This window comes from Bubalus kerabau, chromosome 10 (genome assembly GCF_029407905.1).
Source record: "Bubalus kerabau isolate K-KA32 ecotype Philippines breed swamp buffalo chromosome 10, PCC_UOA_SB_1v2, whole genome shotgun sequence".
Lineage (NCBI taxonomy): Eukaryota > Metazoa > Chordata > Mammalia > Artiodactyla > Bovidae > Bubalus > Bubalus kerabau.
In genome coordinates this window covers 59,214,188-59,231,362 of record NC_073633.1, presented here as the reverse complement: position 1 = coordinate 59,231,362, position 17,175 = coordinate 59,214,188, and the positions used below count along the sequence as shown (strand labels likewise).

Below are 17,175 nucleotides of genomic sequence, written 5' to 3'. Positions count from 1 at the left end.
TCAAGTCACTGGAAACATAGGGAGAAGAGAAAACCAGGATAAGGCTTCCTCTGTGAAACAGGCCACACCAAGGAAGCGTGAAAAAAAAAAACCACACCTGAAAAGTTGTAACTTAAAGGCTAGACAATGTATTTAGGTTAACAACTCAGACATTACAACTATTAATGTAAATTTAAATGGTAAAAATCTTTTGCCAGTTTATCTCTTAGGTATATTTAATATACATATTCAGCTGTCAAATAAGAACATAATTTAATAATGCTGAAACTGATCACTTTTATGTTTTAGTTTACTATTTCTAAATAGTTAAATATATTTAAAATACAATTAAGGCTTGGAAAATGCTACTCCATAAACAGAACAGCATTTGGAACAAGTTTCTAGAGTTAATAGGGATTAATGTAAAAAGAGTTCAGCTTTAAGGTCAGAAATCCTGGTTTCAGATTTGTCCAGAACAATTGCTTCTGAATCATAAGGACCTCACTTATAAAGCAGGAATAATATCTGCTTTCATTTACTTTATACTGATGATCTAACACTAAACAATATATATTTAAGACATTTATAAATTCTGCCCACATGTTTAGGTCTGAGTTAGATTTTAAGCAGATGGAGAACATTTATATGCCATTTAACTCATGAAATGTTCACCATTTAAAGCTCTTAAATATGTTACTAGAATCTATTTCTAACTTCAAGGTTGTCCTCAAAATTTAAATTACACTGATTAATACAATAGAAATTACAAACTCATGCATAAGTACAAAAGAATCACAACTATATTAATATAGTTATAATTATAAGAATCACTATATTAACATAGTTATAATAATATAGTTATAATATAGTTTGTATTACTGACTATATACAAATGGAAAAGCAAAACAATTATGTTCCTTAAAATATTAAATATATTAAAAAAAAAAAAAAAGGATTTAGACATTTGTGTCCCAGGAAACACTGTAGCCAAAGTTGTCAAGTTTATAAATCTGAACATTTGTGATTCTACTCAGAATGAAAGCAAACAGATTTTCAAAAATGCTAAAACAGGCTGCATATTATTTCCTAAGAAATGTACTTAAGATTAATCCTTGTGTTTCTCTATAATACAGGAGGAAAAAGCAGCAGAAACTGTGGTTGCTGCCATCTCTGTTGCTAGTTGTGTGCAAACACCAGTGTTCTGGGACTGGTTCATTCACCAGCTTCTTCTGTCAGTCAGATTTCAAGACCAGAGACAATGTTAGATTACAACTTTTAGAAATGTAATAATGTGAACTGCCTAAAACAAAATGATATAAATGGTGAAACTAAAAGGATGGACAAATAGACACTTATATTAGACTGATATCCAAGATGGGTTACAAATACTGGTATCAGAAAATTTAACATACATTTAATGTGACAAAAGATCTTTTTTTTGGTTGAGAACAGGTTTTAACTATCATAAAGATACACAATCATGAATGTTTTCTGTCTTGAAGAGACAGAAGCAAAAACCCATCAAAAATAGTATAAGAAATTGTGAGAAACACTACTTTCATAAAAGATTAACACACTACCTGTGCTCAACTAATAGACAAAAGAGCAAGGATTTTTTTTGCAGAATTTGAATATTACAGCAAAGTAGTTTTAGTATTTATCAATATAAGCCAATACACAGTGCAAAAAAAGAGAATGTCCAGAAATATTTATAAAAATTTATAATGTGTTAGGCTGAAAGTAAACCTCAACAATTATAAAAAATAAAAAACTGAATGAGCCACATTCTTTGACTACAATATATTGGGTAAGATGTTACGGAAAAACCCAAATGAACTTTTTGGCCAACCCAGTAATATAACTAGAAATTAAGTGCAAAAATGGAAAAAAAAAAGTCCAACTCCCTCAAGCACATAAGAAGTTCCTAAGTATTTTGGCACAAAGGAGTAATCAAAGCTATAATTGCACACTATTAGAAAGTAATGGTAAATGTAACAACTGTACCCATACCTAAGGAATACAGCCAGAAATATAAGAGGCAAATTCATAGATACAAATGTCTTTATCTTAAGTAGGAAGTCTTCTTATCTTTAGTAAGGAAAAAACCTGAAAAAAATCAGGATAACAAAAATAAAGACACCTAAAAATGAGACGGAAGATAAAAAAAATAAAACCAACATATCAATCTTTGTTTTTTAAAAGAAAACCAATAAAAGTAAACTATGGCTAAGTATAATTTGAAAAAGAAAGGAAATTCAAATGAATAAAACTAGAAATATAAAAAAGGATATAACAGATAAAGAAGATACTGTTTGTAAGAGAATAGTATATGTAATATCATGCCAATATATTTGAAAATCTGAATGAATTCCAGGAAAAACCAATGATCAAAATAGATTAATGAAGTAAAAAAATCTAACCAGGAAAAAATACAAAAAATTGTCAAAGAATTACCTCCAACAAAGCCTCCAGGCCTAGATGGTATTATAGCTGAGTTCTTTAAAACTTTCAAGAACAAGTAAGTCCCATGCTATATAAACTGTTCCAGAGCACAGAAAATTAGGGAAAAAGTTCCAATTCAGTTACGAAGCTGGCCTAACCCTGATATCAAAACCTGACAAAGATAGCACAAAAAAGAAAATTCACTTATGAATATAGATGCAAAGATCCTACAAAATATACTTGAAAAGAGAAATCAACAGTATGCTAAAAGATTACACATCCTGACATGCAGAAGACATTCATTCTAGGAATAAAAGAAGGGTTTATATTAGGTACTATCATTATATATCATATTAATAGATCATAGAAGAAGGACTGAATAATTTTAACAGATGCCCAAAAAGCATTCTGGTAAATTTCAGTATCAATTTCTCATAAAACAGCCAATATAAGTTAGAAAAGTGATTTCAAGCATCATAAAAAATTGATTGGTATGAAAATAAAACCATGGACATTTCTGAAAAAGAGGGATCATGAGGGAAGGCTGGTCCTACCGCTGTTAATTTTTAGCTTTTTAAACATTTACTGACTAAAATACTTAAAAATACTATGGTGTTGAAGTAAGAAGAGAAAAATACAAAGAAAGAAAACTGAGTCCAAAGGGCTTTAGTAAGATAAAAGGTACATTTAGATTAGTATTGTGAAAAAAAAATTTTGATTATAAATAAATAAGACTGGGATAATTAACCATTTAGAAAAAATTAAAATTAGTTCCTTATCTTAAGGCATTTGTTTACAAAAATAAACGTATATACTTGGTCCAGAAAGACTAAAGGGTTATACATGAAAAATGAAATGAGTAACATCAAGGGAAAATACACATGGATTATTCAGCGGCTAGGGGCACTGGGAAGTTCTTTCTAAGCAAAATAGCAATTTCATAAGCTGCAAAAACGTAGACAGATCAGACTACTTATAAAAAATTAAAATTAAATAATAAACAGTAATCTTGAAACAATTACATTTTAATAGTTAATATCCTTAATATACAATGGTTCATAAGCCAGCAATTCCAATTTTAATAATCTACACAAAATTATAGTCAAGAATATTCACTGCAGTATTATTTGTAAACAGTTTCCTCATTTAAGAATTGTATAAGCAGTGGGGTCAAAATTTGATTAAACAATAATAAGAAAAGAAGGCGTTAGAAAAAATAAAAAGAAGTAATAAGCCAAAATGTTTATTTTTAGGTAGTAAGATTACTGGTGCTAGTTTTCTTTTTCATACATTTATGACTATCTGTCAAAACTTTCATGATGAATACATACTACTTTCATAATTAGAAAAACTAACACATTAGTCATCACTTTCATAAATACATGTGATTATCAGGCTTCAAAAGTTTCAACAAATATAAAAATTTGTAACAGTTTGTAAGTCAACTGTCTTTGCGTGTGGAAAGTCCCTTAAACCTTTTGGTTCTAATAATATCTTAATTTAGCATAAAAATACAGTTAAAAGAAAAGATACAGTCTTAGATTATAACTCATTTATTCTCTCAAGGAGATTTTGATTTTAATGACTATTAAAGGGATTGGTTTTCACACAAATATATCTGCGATTGCAATGAACAGAAATAATTCAAAATAAAGGTTTTTCAGTGAGTATTTAGAACAGAATCAATTTAAGACTTATTACTCTATGTTAGGTTTTTATTCAGGAAACCTCATTAAGGTACTCCAAACTGGAAGATGACTAGTCCAAAAGGTCTTCAGAAAAAGGCTCTTAAAAAATTTATATATATATTATATATATATATAAAATTCATATTCTTGAGGGCAGAAGCTGTGTCTTATTTATTGTATCCTCAGAACTTCTTACAGAGTTTGAGATGGCATATAGGTGGTATTCAGCAGATTGCTGTAGATTGAGAAAATGAACTTTACAGATTTGGGTCACAAGTACTCTTAGCTTTAATTTTCCTAAAGAGGAAACATCTAAAGCTGTTCAGTTAAACCTCGTACCCTTGATTTGTTTCAGACATTTCCCTTTAAACTTTCTCCAACTCTAGCACATTTCTTAAGGTGAGTGAATCAGAATTTTTAATGAGGATAGAAAGTTTTCTTTCTAGATACCAATGATCTTAGAAAGTGTCATTCTTTTGCATCATCTTACAATGGTTAACAGCAGCATTTACTTGATACTTTTCTTCCAAATTGTGTAAGGACAACACAGAGAATCTCCTTGCTTTGATATTTCAATATTCAGAAAATTTTGGTTTCATTTACTCTCCCAGAACACTCTAAATCAATTATAAAATGTTAAACAAGACTACATTTAGGATCTCTTAATTTTCTCTAATCAGAAGGGCCCATTAGCCTCTATACTTGTGCTTACCACGTTTAAGTAAATTACATGTACAATCAAAACTGTCTGAGTGTCTCCTATGTACAAGGCACTGAACTCCTTTGTCTGAGAAAATTCACAACATTCCATATACTTTGTTTTTTTTCTCAGGTCTCTATGCCTTCAGATATCACTCCTGTCATCTAGAAGAATTTTACAGAAATCCTTTCACTCAGTAATGCTGTTCTTTATTATACACACAATGAGCGAAGCTTAGACATGGAAGGAATCTTACAGATGTCCAAGTTAAACTCTCATATACCAGCATGATATTCACCAATGATAAAACAAATCATCATAGCCATAGTTAAGTTCTTTAATACATTGCATGCCAGACATACACACATACAACTTACTTGTACTCATCATAGACTTCCTGTTTGGGCAGTGAAGTCTCAGGATGCTCTTCTAGGGTATTTCGAATCCAGGAGAAGGCATGCATCTGCTGTGCCCGGCTAGATGACATGGCATTCTGATCACTAATCATAAAACAAGAACATATTTTAGCTGAAATAGACGGCAATTCACTGATAATTTTTGAGCCAGGCCTAAATGTTCCACTAAAGGACTGTGTGTAAACACACTATAAATGATCAAACCAAACTCTGGGCTTAGAGTATACGCCCAGCTTTCCAAACACAAATTGTCCACCTATGGTTGTGAGCCATTTTCTATACCTAGTGTTCGGCTGAAGTTATGGCCCTGTTACATCCCCTACCATTGTCTCTAAAACGGCAGAGGTGATGGAGTACTGAAAACATAAGGTATTTGTTTAGCCCACAACTCCCTCTAAGGGGACATCTGCTCACTTACTTGCCTGTTCATTTGCCTAAACTTAAGAAATCATCGAACTACAAAATGAAAGTTATCGAAAACATTGTTTATTTTCTATTTGCTTAGCATTCTCAAGTAACTACCCTAAAATTTTACTTCCTATGCTTTGGAATGGAATTCACACTTGAGAGATCCTGACAGGACAAATCTCCCTCCATGGGCCTTCCTGTAACTGGCCCTCCTCTCCAGACCAACGTCTTCATTATACGTTATAAACATTATACGTTTTTATTATCTGGCATTGTCACTTACAAACTAATTTCATGAAATGAACAACCAAGACAATGTGAGGGAAGCTCCTCATTTGACTCTGACATTCATTTCAGCTACAAAAACAATTATAATTTATGTATTTCCAAAGAAATTACTGACCAATTTCTAGGACAAAAAAAATATTAAAACAGTTACAAAATTTGGTTCAAGGGGAAAAAGTAAAAGCAGCAGATTTTCCACTCCATTTCTTTTCATACATATACTTTTAAAGTAGAGACTGTTAAGCATAACATCTATAAATGAAATGAATTCTGAGAAATTTTAAAAGGGTAGAGAAACTCAGAGTAGAATGTATGAACCAACAACTTATCTCTACATTTTCTAAATGAGGCTATTACATGTTTTTACTAATGAAAACAAAGTAATACCCAAGCACTCAAAACATCACACATTTATCATAAATTCATGTGCCATACAATTCACTTTTTCCTCCCTTTTTAAAATTCTGTGATCTGCTTACCTGACAACCTAAAAAAATTCTTGTACTTTATTGTTCACAATAGTTATGTTTATTCTTTGATTTTTCAGTTCAATTTTCAAAATCTCCCACACTGCATAAATATATTGATCTATTTATAAAACATAAGCCAATTGCATTTCACAGCATTTATTCAGGTACTCAATAAACTGGAAAATTCTGAAAGAGATGGGAATACCAGACCACCTGACCTGCCTCTTGAGAAACCTGTATGCAGGTCAGAAAGCAACAGTTAGAAACTGACATGGAACAACAGACTGGTTCCAAATAGGAAAAGGAGTACATCAAGGCTGTGTATTGTCACCCTGCTTATTCCACTTATATGCAGAGTACATCATGAGAAACGCTGGGCTGGAGGAAGCACAAGCTGGAATCAAGATTGCTGGGAGAAATATCAAGAATCTCAGATATGCAGATGACACTACCCTTATGGAAGAAAGTGAAGAAGAACTAAAAGGCCTCTTGATGAAAGTGAAAAAGTTGGCTTAATGCTCAACATTAAGAAAACTACGATCATGGCATCTGGTCCCATCACTTCATGGCAAATAGATGGGGAAACAGTAGAAACAGTGTCAGACTTTATTTTTCTGGGCTCCAAAATCACTGCAGATGGTGATTGCGGCCATGAAATTAAAAGACACTTGCTCCTTGGAAGGAAAGTTATGATGAACCTAGAGAGCATATTAAAGAGCAGAGACATTACTTTGTCAACAAAGGTCCGTCTAGTCAAGCCTATGGTTTTTCCAGTAGTCATGTATGGATGTGAGAGTTGGACTATAATGAAAGCTGAGCGCCGAAGAATTGATGCTTTTGAACTGTGGTGTTGGAGAAGACTCTTGAGAGTCCCTTGGACTACAAGGAGATCCAACCAGTCCATCCTAAAGCAGATCAATCCTGGGTGTTCATTGGAAGGACTGATGTTGAAGCTGAAACTCCAATACTTTGGCCACCTGATGTGAAGAACTGACTCCTTGGAAAAGACCCTGATGCTGGGAAAGATTGAGGGCAGGAGGAGAAGGGGACAACAGAGTATGAGATGGTTGGATGGCCTCACCGACTCAATGGACATGAATCTGGGTAAACTCCGGGAGTTGGTGATGGACAGGGAAGCCTGGCGTGCTGCGGTTCACAGGGTTGCAAAGAGTCAGACACGACTGAGCGACTGAACTGACTGACTCAGGTACACAAATGTACCCAGGTACACAAATAAATTAGCAAAAACTACGGGTAAACATTTAACCAAATATGATCAAAGACTAAAATATCTACTGTTTTGCCAGTCATTTTCTGATGATTTTAGAAATACTGCAAAACAGTAACAAGCACAACACACATATAAACAGTGTAACTGAGGCAAAGACAAGAAGAGATATACCTTTTCTCTCCATTGCTGAGACCAGAAGGCAGCTGAAGGTAGAGGTAGAGTTTCTCTAGGTCTGTAAACTTCTCAACTTCTTGCTGTTAGTTAAAAAGGATTAAAAAACAAAGGTCATTTTAAAAGTTGTTTTTCCCTCAACAAAATTTACTAACATCTTCCTAAAAAAATACTATCTAAATTTAAACCAGATGGAATGAGTCACTTGCCAAAGCAAAGAAAATCTAGGCTTTTTTCTCATCAGTAAAATAATACAGTCATGTTGTTTGACAAATTTATTGCATATAAAATGCTGATTAGTAAGAGAAAATGGTACTTTCTTATTATTTCTTACATCAAATCAATGCTGAGACAAAAATTCCTCATTTTAAACCTCATTTAAAGAAGGAGGGTTGTACAATGTTACAGGAAAAGTACTAGACTGGGAGTCAAGAGACTATTTACTAATAGCCTAACCATTTAACTGGTTGTGAGACTTCCATGCCTTATCAGGTTTTCTTTAAAAATGTAAAATGAATGAGATAATTTCTAGGATTCTTTTCTAATTCTCAAAAACCTAGAACATGTGACTAATGATGCTACTGTCAATGGGGGTGGAACTGAGGTTTAAAAATCCAGTTATTCCTCAGTATCTGTGGATAACTGGTTCCAGGAACTCCCTTCTCCCCCACTGTGGATACCAAAATACACAAATGCACAAGTCCTTTATATAAAATGGTGGTATACAGTTGGTCCTCCTTAAGCACCATAACCAAGGAATCAAATGTGATCCTGGGTTGGTTGAAACTGCAAGTGCAGGACCTCTGGATCCACAGGGCCAACTGTACCAAAGTACAAACAACAGTCCCTTTCACATAACGCAGATGTAATTATTCTGTGACTTGCAACAGTGGATGCTATTCGCAGAATCTATTTGTAAGATTGTCTGTCACTACTATTCTGCAACGTTGTCATTTTATCCATAAATGTAACCTTTAAAATAATTTCCACTATTCAGAGGACTGTATAGTTGTCTTCCCAGAGGAGATTGCCACAAGATAGTTTTAAATCTGCCATAAATCCTACTGCAATAAAAACATATGTAACATTTTGGCAACCTAATTCATTACAATTGAACTGCATTACAACTGAATTGCACTGCAATGGAAAATATAGACAGGTTACTGGCATTTTTGGTGACAGAATCCTTACATAATAAAGTACAACTAAACACAGATCCAATTTATTTAAAAAGCATAAACTGATATAATTAGCCTATTCTTATTCTCACCAGAATTCATTCAAAAACGGTTTAATCTTAGAATCTATCCACAGAATGATTTAATCAATTACATGCAATCAACTCTCAAATCTACATTGTTTTCATTCTACTGTCTATGAGGTATTTTCCAATTAGTTCTAAGATCTGATAGACTGACCAGCAATATCTTATACAACTTTCCCCTCTACAACAACAATAAAATCCTATAGAAACACAGACATTTCCTTTCAAAACTGTTATTTAACATCTTCTTTTCTCTAGTTTCCCAGTGTTCAGTTTGGGAGTCTGCCTAGTTTTGTTCCTCTTGGTGTGTTCCATTCTAATCCTCCATTTAGACTTCTTAACTCCTTCCCCCATGTTCTTCCAGTCTCTGTATTTTCCCAGCCACTACATTAGTTTAAGTCTTTAGCTGTCTTTCTTTCAACAATAAAGGAGAACTCATTTACTCATTTATTTATTCACTAATTTTATTTTGTGTAACATTCCACAAATGATAAGTGTTAACTTATATTGTGTATCACAACCTATATAAAGGCTGGAAATAGATGAACAACACAATAGTCCCTGCCCTGAAGTAACTTACAATGATTCTTTTTTTTTTTTTTAGTTTTTTAATATAAATTTACTTATTTTAATTGGAGGTAATTACTTTACAATATTGTATTGGTTTTGCCATACATCAACATGAATCCGCCACGGGTGTACAAATGTTCCCCATCCTGAACCCCCCTCCCACCTCCCTCCCCATACCATCCCTCTGGGTCATCCCAGTGAACCAGCCCTGAGCACCCTGTATCATGCATCAAACCTTGACTGGTGATTCATTTCACATATGATATTATACATGTTTCAATGCCATTCTCCCAAATCATCCCACCCTCGCCCTCTCCCACAGAGTCCAAAAGACTGTTCTATACCTATACATCTGTGTCTCTTTTGCTGTCTCACATACAGGGTTATCGTTATCATCTTTTGAAATTCCATATATATGCGTTAGTATACTGTATTGGTGTTTTTCTTTCTGGCTTCACTCTGTATAATATGCTCCAGTTTCATCCACCTCATTAGAACTGATTCAAATGTATTCTTTTTAATGGCTGAGTAATACTCCATTGTGTATATGTACCACAGCTTTCTTATCCATTCGTCTGCTGACAGACATCTAGGTTGGTTCCATGTCCTGGCTATTATAAACAGTGCTGTGATGAACATTGGGGTACACGTGTCTCTTTCAATTTTGGTTTCCTCAGGGTGTATGCCCAGCAGTGGGATTGCTGGGTCATATGGCAGTTCTATTTCCAGTTTTTTAAGGAATCTCCACACTGTTCTCCATAGTGGCTGTACTAGTTTGCATTCCCACCAACAGTGTAAGAGGGTTCCCTTTTCTCTACACCCTCTCCAGCATTTATTGCTTGTAGATTTTTGGATAGCAGCCATTCTGACTGGCGTGAAATGGTACCTCATTGTGGTTTTGATTTGCATTTCTCTGATAATGAGTGATGTTGAGCATCTTTTCATGTGCTTATTAGCCATCTGTATGTCTTCTTTGGAGAAATGTCTGTTTAGCTCTTTGGCCCACAATGATTCTTGAGTTACTAAAAAATTTCTAACTATCTGTTTTGCCTGTATCTATCTTTCCCCACTTTAATCTGTCTTAAATATAGTTCCTTAATACCTCTTGTTGAAATTACTAACATCACCCACTTAAGCCCAACAGAGCCTTTCACATTAAATCAAAAATAGTTTATGTTACCAAAAAACCCATGAGTATTATTATGGGCAAAGTCTAAGAAAATGCAACACAAAATATCTTTTTTTTTTCCCCTTGGGTAAACTGTCTTTCTTAATGGAATATTATTCAGCCATAAAAATGAGTGAAATCTTGCTATTTGTGGCCACATGAATGGACCTTGAGGGCACTATGCTAAGTAAAACAAGTCAGACAGAAAAGGATAAATATCATATGATCTTCCTTTTATATGGAATCTAAAAACAACAACAAAACAGACAAAAACACTGAGCCCACGGATACTGTGATGATTGGTGGCAGCCTGAGGTGGGGGGAGGGAGTGTAGGTTGTGGGAGTGGAAGAAGGGGGTCATAAAGTACAAATTTCTAGTTATAAAATGAGTAAGTCACAGGGATATAATGTATAGCAATGGTGAATATAATTTCAAAGTAGCCAGGATAGACCTCCAAAATTCTCATTATAAAAAAAAATTTTTGTAGCTATGTATGATGATGCTGTGAAAGTGCTGCACTTAATATGCCAGCAAATCTGGAAAACTCACCAGTGGCCACAGGACTGGAAAAGGTCAGTTTTCATTCCAATCCCAAAGAAAGGCAATGCCAAAGAATGCTCAAACTACCGCACAATTACACTCATCTCACACGCTAGTAAAGTAATGCTCAAAATTCTCCAAGCCAGGCTTCAGCAATATGTGAACCGTGAACTTCCTGATGTTCAAGCTGGTTTTAGAAAAGGCAGAGGAACCAGAGATCAAATTGCCAACATCCGCTGGATCATAGAAACAGCAAGAGAGTTCCAGAAAAACATCTATTTCTGCTTTATTGACTATGCCAAAGCCTTTGACTGTGTGGATCACCATAAACTGTGGAAAATTCTGAAAGAGATGGGAATACCAGACCATCTGACCTGCCTCTCGAGAAATTTGTATGCAGGTCAGGAAGCAACAGTTAGAACTGGACATGGAACAACAGACTGGTTCCAAATAGGAAAAGGAGTTCATCAAGGCTGTATATTGTCACCCTGCTTATTTAACTTATATTTAGAGTACATCATGAGAAACGCTGGACTGGAAGAAACACAAGCTGGAATCAAGATTGCTGGGAGAAATATCAATCACCTCAGATATGCAGATGATACCACCCTTATGGCAGAAAGTGAAGAGGAACTAAAAAGCCTCTTGATGAAAGTGAAAGTGGAGAGTGAAAAAGTTGGCTTAAAGCTCAGCATTCACAAAATGAAGATCATGGCATCCAGTCCCACCACTTCATGGGAAATACATGGGGAAACAGTGGAAACAGTGTCAGACTTTATTTTTCTGGGCTCCAAAATCACTACAGATGGTGACTGCAGCCATGAAATTAAAAGACACTTGCTCCTTGGAAGGAAAGTTATGACCAACCTAGATAGCATATTCAAAAGCAGAGACATTACTTTGCCAACAAAGTTTCGTCTAGTCAAGGCTATGGTTTTTCCAGTGGTCATGTATGGATGTGAGAGTTGGACTGTGAAGAAGGCTGAGCGCCGAAGAATTGATGCTTTTGAACTGTGGTGTTGGAGAAGACTCCTGAGAGTCCCTGGACTGCAGGGAGATCCAACCAGTCCATTCTGAAGGAGATCAGCCCTGGGTGTTCTTTGGAAGGAATAATGCTAAAGCTGAAACTCCAGTACTTTGGCCACCTCATGAGAAGAGTTGACTCAGTGGAAAAGACTCTGATGCTGGGAGGGATTGGGGGCAGGAGGAGAAGGGGACGACAGAGGATGCGATGGCTGGATGGCATCACTGACTCGATGGACGTGAGTCTCAGTGAACTCTGGGAGTTGGTGATGGACAGGGAGGCCTGGCGTGCTGCGATTCATGGGGTCGCAAAGAGTCGGACACGACTGAGCGACTGATCTGATCTGATCTGATGGTGATAAAGGTTAACTAGATTTATTGCAGTGATCATTTTATAATACAAGCATACCTCGGAGGTACTACAGGTTCAGTCTTAGACCACCACAATAAAACAAATACTACAATAAAGTGAGTCATGTAAATTTTTGGTTTCTTAGTGCATATAAAAGTTATCTTTGCTCGTGCTCAGTCGCTAAGTCGTGTCTGCCTATTTGTGACCCCATGACTGTAGCCCACCTGGCTCCTCTGTCCATGGAATTTGCCAGGCAAGAATGCTGGAAAATGTGAAAATTTATTGTCATTTCCTTCTCCAAAAGTTACCTTTACCCTGTAACATAGTCTATTAAGTATGCAACAGCACTGTATTTAAAAAACAAGGCACATACTTTAATTAGAAGTATTTTATTGCTTAAAAAGATGCTAACCATCATCTGATAATGCAGGCAGGTTTACCACAAACCCTCAATTTATAAAAAATAATATCTGTAAAGTGTAATAAAATGCAATAAAACAAGGTATGCCTATATATACAAATACAGAATCATTATGTTGTACACCTGAGACTAATATAATGTTACATCAGTTACACCTCACTTAAAAATATCAAACAAAAAACCCCAGCATTTTTGATGACTAAGAATAAAAAAACTTTGTTGTTGGAAAAACCTTGGTTTCTATAGTTTTCAACTTTTATATATACTAGAGAAAAGAACAGGGAAGAAATTCCAGAAGGAATTCAGAAGATAATCCAAATTAGGATAAAGTACCAAAGAGATGATTCAAAGATGGAATCGTTTTGAAAAAGATCAAACTCATTGCTGCATCCTTTAGTTTGTCTTTCAAACAGTGAAAAATTACTACTGTCAATTACTCTTTTGTTATGTGGGACTCCACACACAGAAGAAAATAATCGGAGAGTTCACTAAAACTGACATCAAAATTCTCAGAAGCAAATGAGAACAAAATGACTTAAGTGTACAGTAATGGCATTCTAGTCCAGTGAAGCTGAGTTTACCATGAGAATTTTGGTTTTGGATACACCTGTCACTTCCTGCTAATCACTGGCCTCCAAAACAGTGATCCGTGGTGTATAAGACCTTAACTTTGATTATATCAAGGCAAGAATATCATGTGGCAAGTATGTTAAACATCAGATTATTTGATATACTGCATAAAGATTTAAACATCAAGAGTAAAGTTTTGTTCCATGTGGAGATCCATTAATTGTCAAAAAGAAGTATGCTTGATGGATTTGCTGCTTTATTTTTAGAGGATTAGGAAAAAAACTGCATACATTTTAAAAAATTATAATTTTAAAATTCTGCCATAAAATAAAATAATGCATTAATATATGCTACAACGTGGATGAACCTTTGAAAACATTATGCTAGGTGAAAGAAGTCAGACACAAAAAACCATTTATCAAATGCTTTCACTTTTATGAAATATCCAGAACAGTCAAATCCATGGCGAGAGAAAGATTAATGGCTACCAGAGAGCACTAAGAGGACTGATTGCTTAGTGGGTTTCCTTGGGGTGATGAAAATGCTTCAGAACTGGGTAGAGGTGATGTTTACATAACACTGTGAATATGCTAAATAGTACTAATGAGAAACTTTATGTTACGTATATTTAACAACAATAAACATTACAATTTTTAATAGAGCTTGATATATGTGGCAGACATATCTGAGCATCTGACCTGAAACTTCCAATGACAATTATCAACATCCCTATTTATTAGGCTTAAAAGTCTTCATTTTCTTGAGTTGAAGAAGTGAAGTTCTCAACAAAGAGAGAAGTTCTCAAAGCAAAGTTATTAAAAGTGTCTTCAAGTTTAGGGGGAACCTCAAGTACTATCTAGTTTGTTTAATGAACTAAGGTGATAAGTTCCCACTACTGTAGTTCAAAATCTTGCCCAAAAGCTTATGAGGCTTTTCCCCTATAGTTCAATCTTTGCAAGAAGATATCCAAAAGGAATCTTGGAACTGAAGTTTGATTCAGATGTCAAATACATTCTAGGAAACCACTCTGAAGAATTTTTGGCAAAAATCTTTGTTTATTCCCAACTAGGTAAGCAGATCTTGTGTGTCAATCATCCCATTTACATAAGCATATCTTTATACAGGTGGTTTTTCAGAAACTTTGAGTATGAAAACTTTGAAAAGCAATATTACAGACCTAATGTTGCAAATGGCCTAGATAATGCTTTGCCCTTTCACATCCTAGATAGAAAAGCATACAGCAAACAATCAGATTCCAATACTGAGGCCACCTGATGCGAAGAACTGACTCACTGGAAAAAAGACCCTGATGCTGGGAAAAACTGAAGGTAGGCGAAGGGGACGACAGAGGATGAGATGGTTGGGCGGCATCACCGACTCTATGGACGTGAGTTTGAGTAAACTCCAGGAGTTGGTGATAGACAGGGAAGCCTGGCATGACGCAGTCCATGGGGTCAGAGAAGCAGACACAACTGAGTGACTGAACTGAACTGAATATCCTTTTACCCCCTTTGTGGCACCTTGGGAGTCCTATGTTTCAGTGGTGAGGCTACAACATGGCAATATGTGTCAATGTGGGTTCCTGAGGGACTATGTGGAGCAGGGGCCTCCAGTGATTTGTGCTATATATATAATGTGAATGAAAACAAGTTCTTCTGGTTAGGCCACTGATATTTCAGGCTTCCTTTGTTTCGGCAGCATCTCCTGCCCCTCCTGATTAATATAGAAAGTTAGACCTTTTTCTCTATGTAAATAAAATGCTGAGAGAGGAAATGGGCTCCTCTCTATCATAAAAGCTTTCATTCATTTTTAGAATAGTATTTAACTTATTTTGAAATTTCAAATTATACTAGCCAAGCTATTTACGTTTATCAAATTGAGACATGGGCTAAAAAAATGTTAAGAATATGCAGTTCAGATTATATAGCCTTCATGCTTTCGTCTACTTAAAAAAAAAAAACAAAACATAGTTAAAAATTCAATTCTAATAAATTTTGCCTACATGATCATACATGATCCTATAAGAGCCTGTTTGGCTACTTTGGGCCATAGCAATTACAAGGATTTTAAACTCAATTAATTCGCATTTATTGATTGTTCAAAGAAATTCTGTTTGGTGTCTACTTACACCTTCCTCCTCAACAAGATTGAAGATTCTAGTTTATCCACACCTTTTTGAGGCAAAAACTGAAAATGTAAGACAGAGCCAGACAGTACTTCTTTCAATACCCCATTTAATTTTTAAATTTAGTAAACAATAAAGTATTTCAACCAAAGTACAGAAAGTACATATGTATCACTACCCATATTAAAAGATGCTAACTTTTTGCCATATTTGCTTCAGAAGTTCTTAGAGTATACAGTATTGTTTGTTATAAGGACTAAATCCAGTTTATCCATTTCTTTATGATAGACAATTTCATTATTTCAAATAGTGCTGCAATAAAAATTCTTATTTGTGACTGTTGTGTCTTTGTGCAGGAGTTTCTGTTATAGTACGTATCCCTAAAAGTAGAAGTACTTGGTCATGTAAGATGCACATCTTTAACTTTGCTGGTATTCCCAAACTGCTCCCCAAAACTATTACGCTAATTTGTTTTCCAAAAGCAATGCTACAGTTTCTCTACATTCTTATGAAAGCTTAAGATTTACATTTTAGCTAATCTTCTAAGTATTAACAAGTATCCCACCCCTGTTTTATTTTTAATTTTCTGATTGAGGATGAAGCTATCATACTATTTATCATTTGAGTTTATACTAATACAATAACTATCCAATTTTATCATACATCAGAGTCACTTGGAGAGATTGCTAAAGATGGGGAGAGTTTCTGACTCAGCAGTCTAGAGCAGGAACCTTGAAAATCAAAGGTTAAAAATAATGCCATTTTTACTTTCAATATTTAAAAGCAACTTCAACTGAGTTGGAATTTAATTTAGAAAAAATCTGACAACTTATCTTTGAGAGGATCGTATAGCAAAATGTATGATTCACTGATCCTTCTTGAACCTGTGGAACAGACTTTTCATAAATCACCTGGTAACTGATTAGTATAGTAATAAAGCAGCTTTGATGGAGCTTTTAGAAACTTGAGGTTAATAGGCAAGTCTCTTATTGATAAATTAGTAGCCAATAATGAAAAACGACCTACAGTATATATTATAGATAAATAAAGCAGCTGCTACTTGAGCATGAGTGCTGGATCTTTCAAATCTGATCTATCTAAAACAGCAGGATATAGTGGTCAGGTACAGGATACAGAATCAGAAGGCCTGGATCTGAATTCCAGATTTGCCCCTTATTAGCTTTGTGATATTAAGCAAGATGAGCATTAATTTTCAAGTCTGTGAAACACTGATAAAACACCCATGAATTTTCATGAGGATTAAAAAAAATGTGTAAAATATTTCTATGTTATGTTATTATTACCAAATAAACAGTCTGGGGGACTACTGTCCATAGGGTCTCAAAGAGTT

At 34.8% G+C, this 17,175-nt stretch overlaps 1 protein-coding gene and 1 long non-coding RNA gene across 12 annotated transcripts in view; one reads left to right on the top strand and one right to left on the bottom strand.

Annotated features, from left to right (window-relative positions):
- The window catches only part of RFX7 (regulatory factor X7), a 147,240-nt gene that overhangs the window by 37,962 nt on the left and 92,103 nt on the right, over window positions 1-17,175 (bottom strand). For all 11 annotated transcript variants that reach the window (XM_055537866.1, XM_055537862.1, XM_055537861.1 and 8 more), the window contains exons 4-5: window positions 7,791-7,873; window positions 5,187-5,309 (exon numbers count right to left, since the gene is read on the bottom strand). In XM_055537866.1, coding sequence (XP_055393841.1) covers window positions 5,187-5,309; window positions 7,791-7,873 — 206 coding nt within the window. The remainder of the gene's footprint in view (window positions 1-5,186; window positions 5,310-7,790; window positions 7,874-17,175) is intronic.
- The window catches only part of LOC129621428 (uncharacterized), a 50,568-nt gene that overhangs the window by 32,161 nt on the left and 1,232 nt on the right, over window positions 1-17,175 (top strand). Inside the window, exon 2 of the long non-coding RNA XR_008699354.1 lies at window positions 14,925-15,027. This is a non-coding gene — a long non-coding RNA (uncharacterized LOC129621428). The remainder of the gene's footprint in view (window positions 1-14,924; window positions 15,028-17,175) is intronic.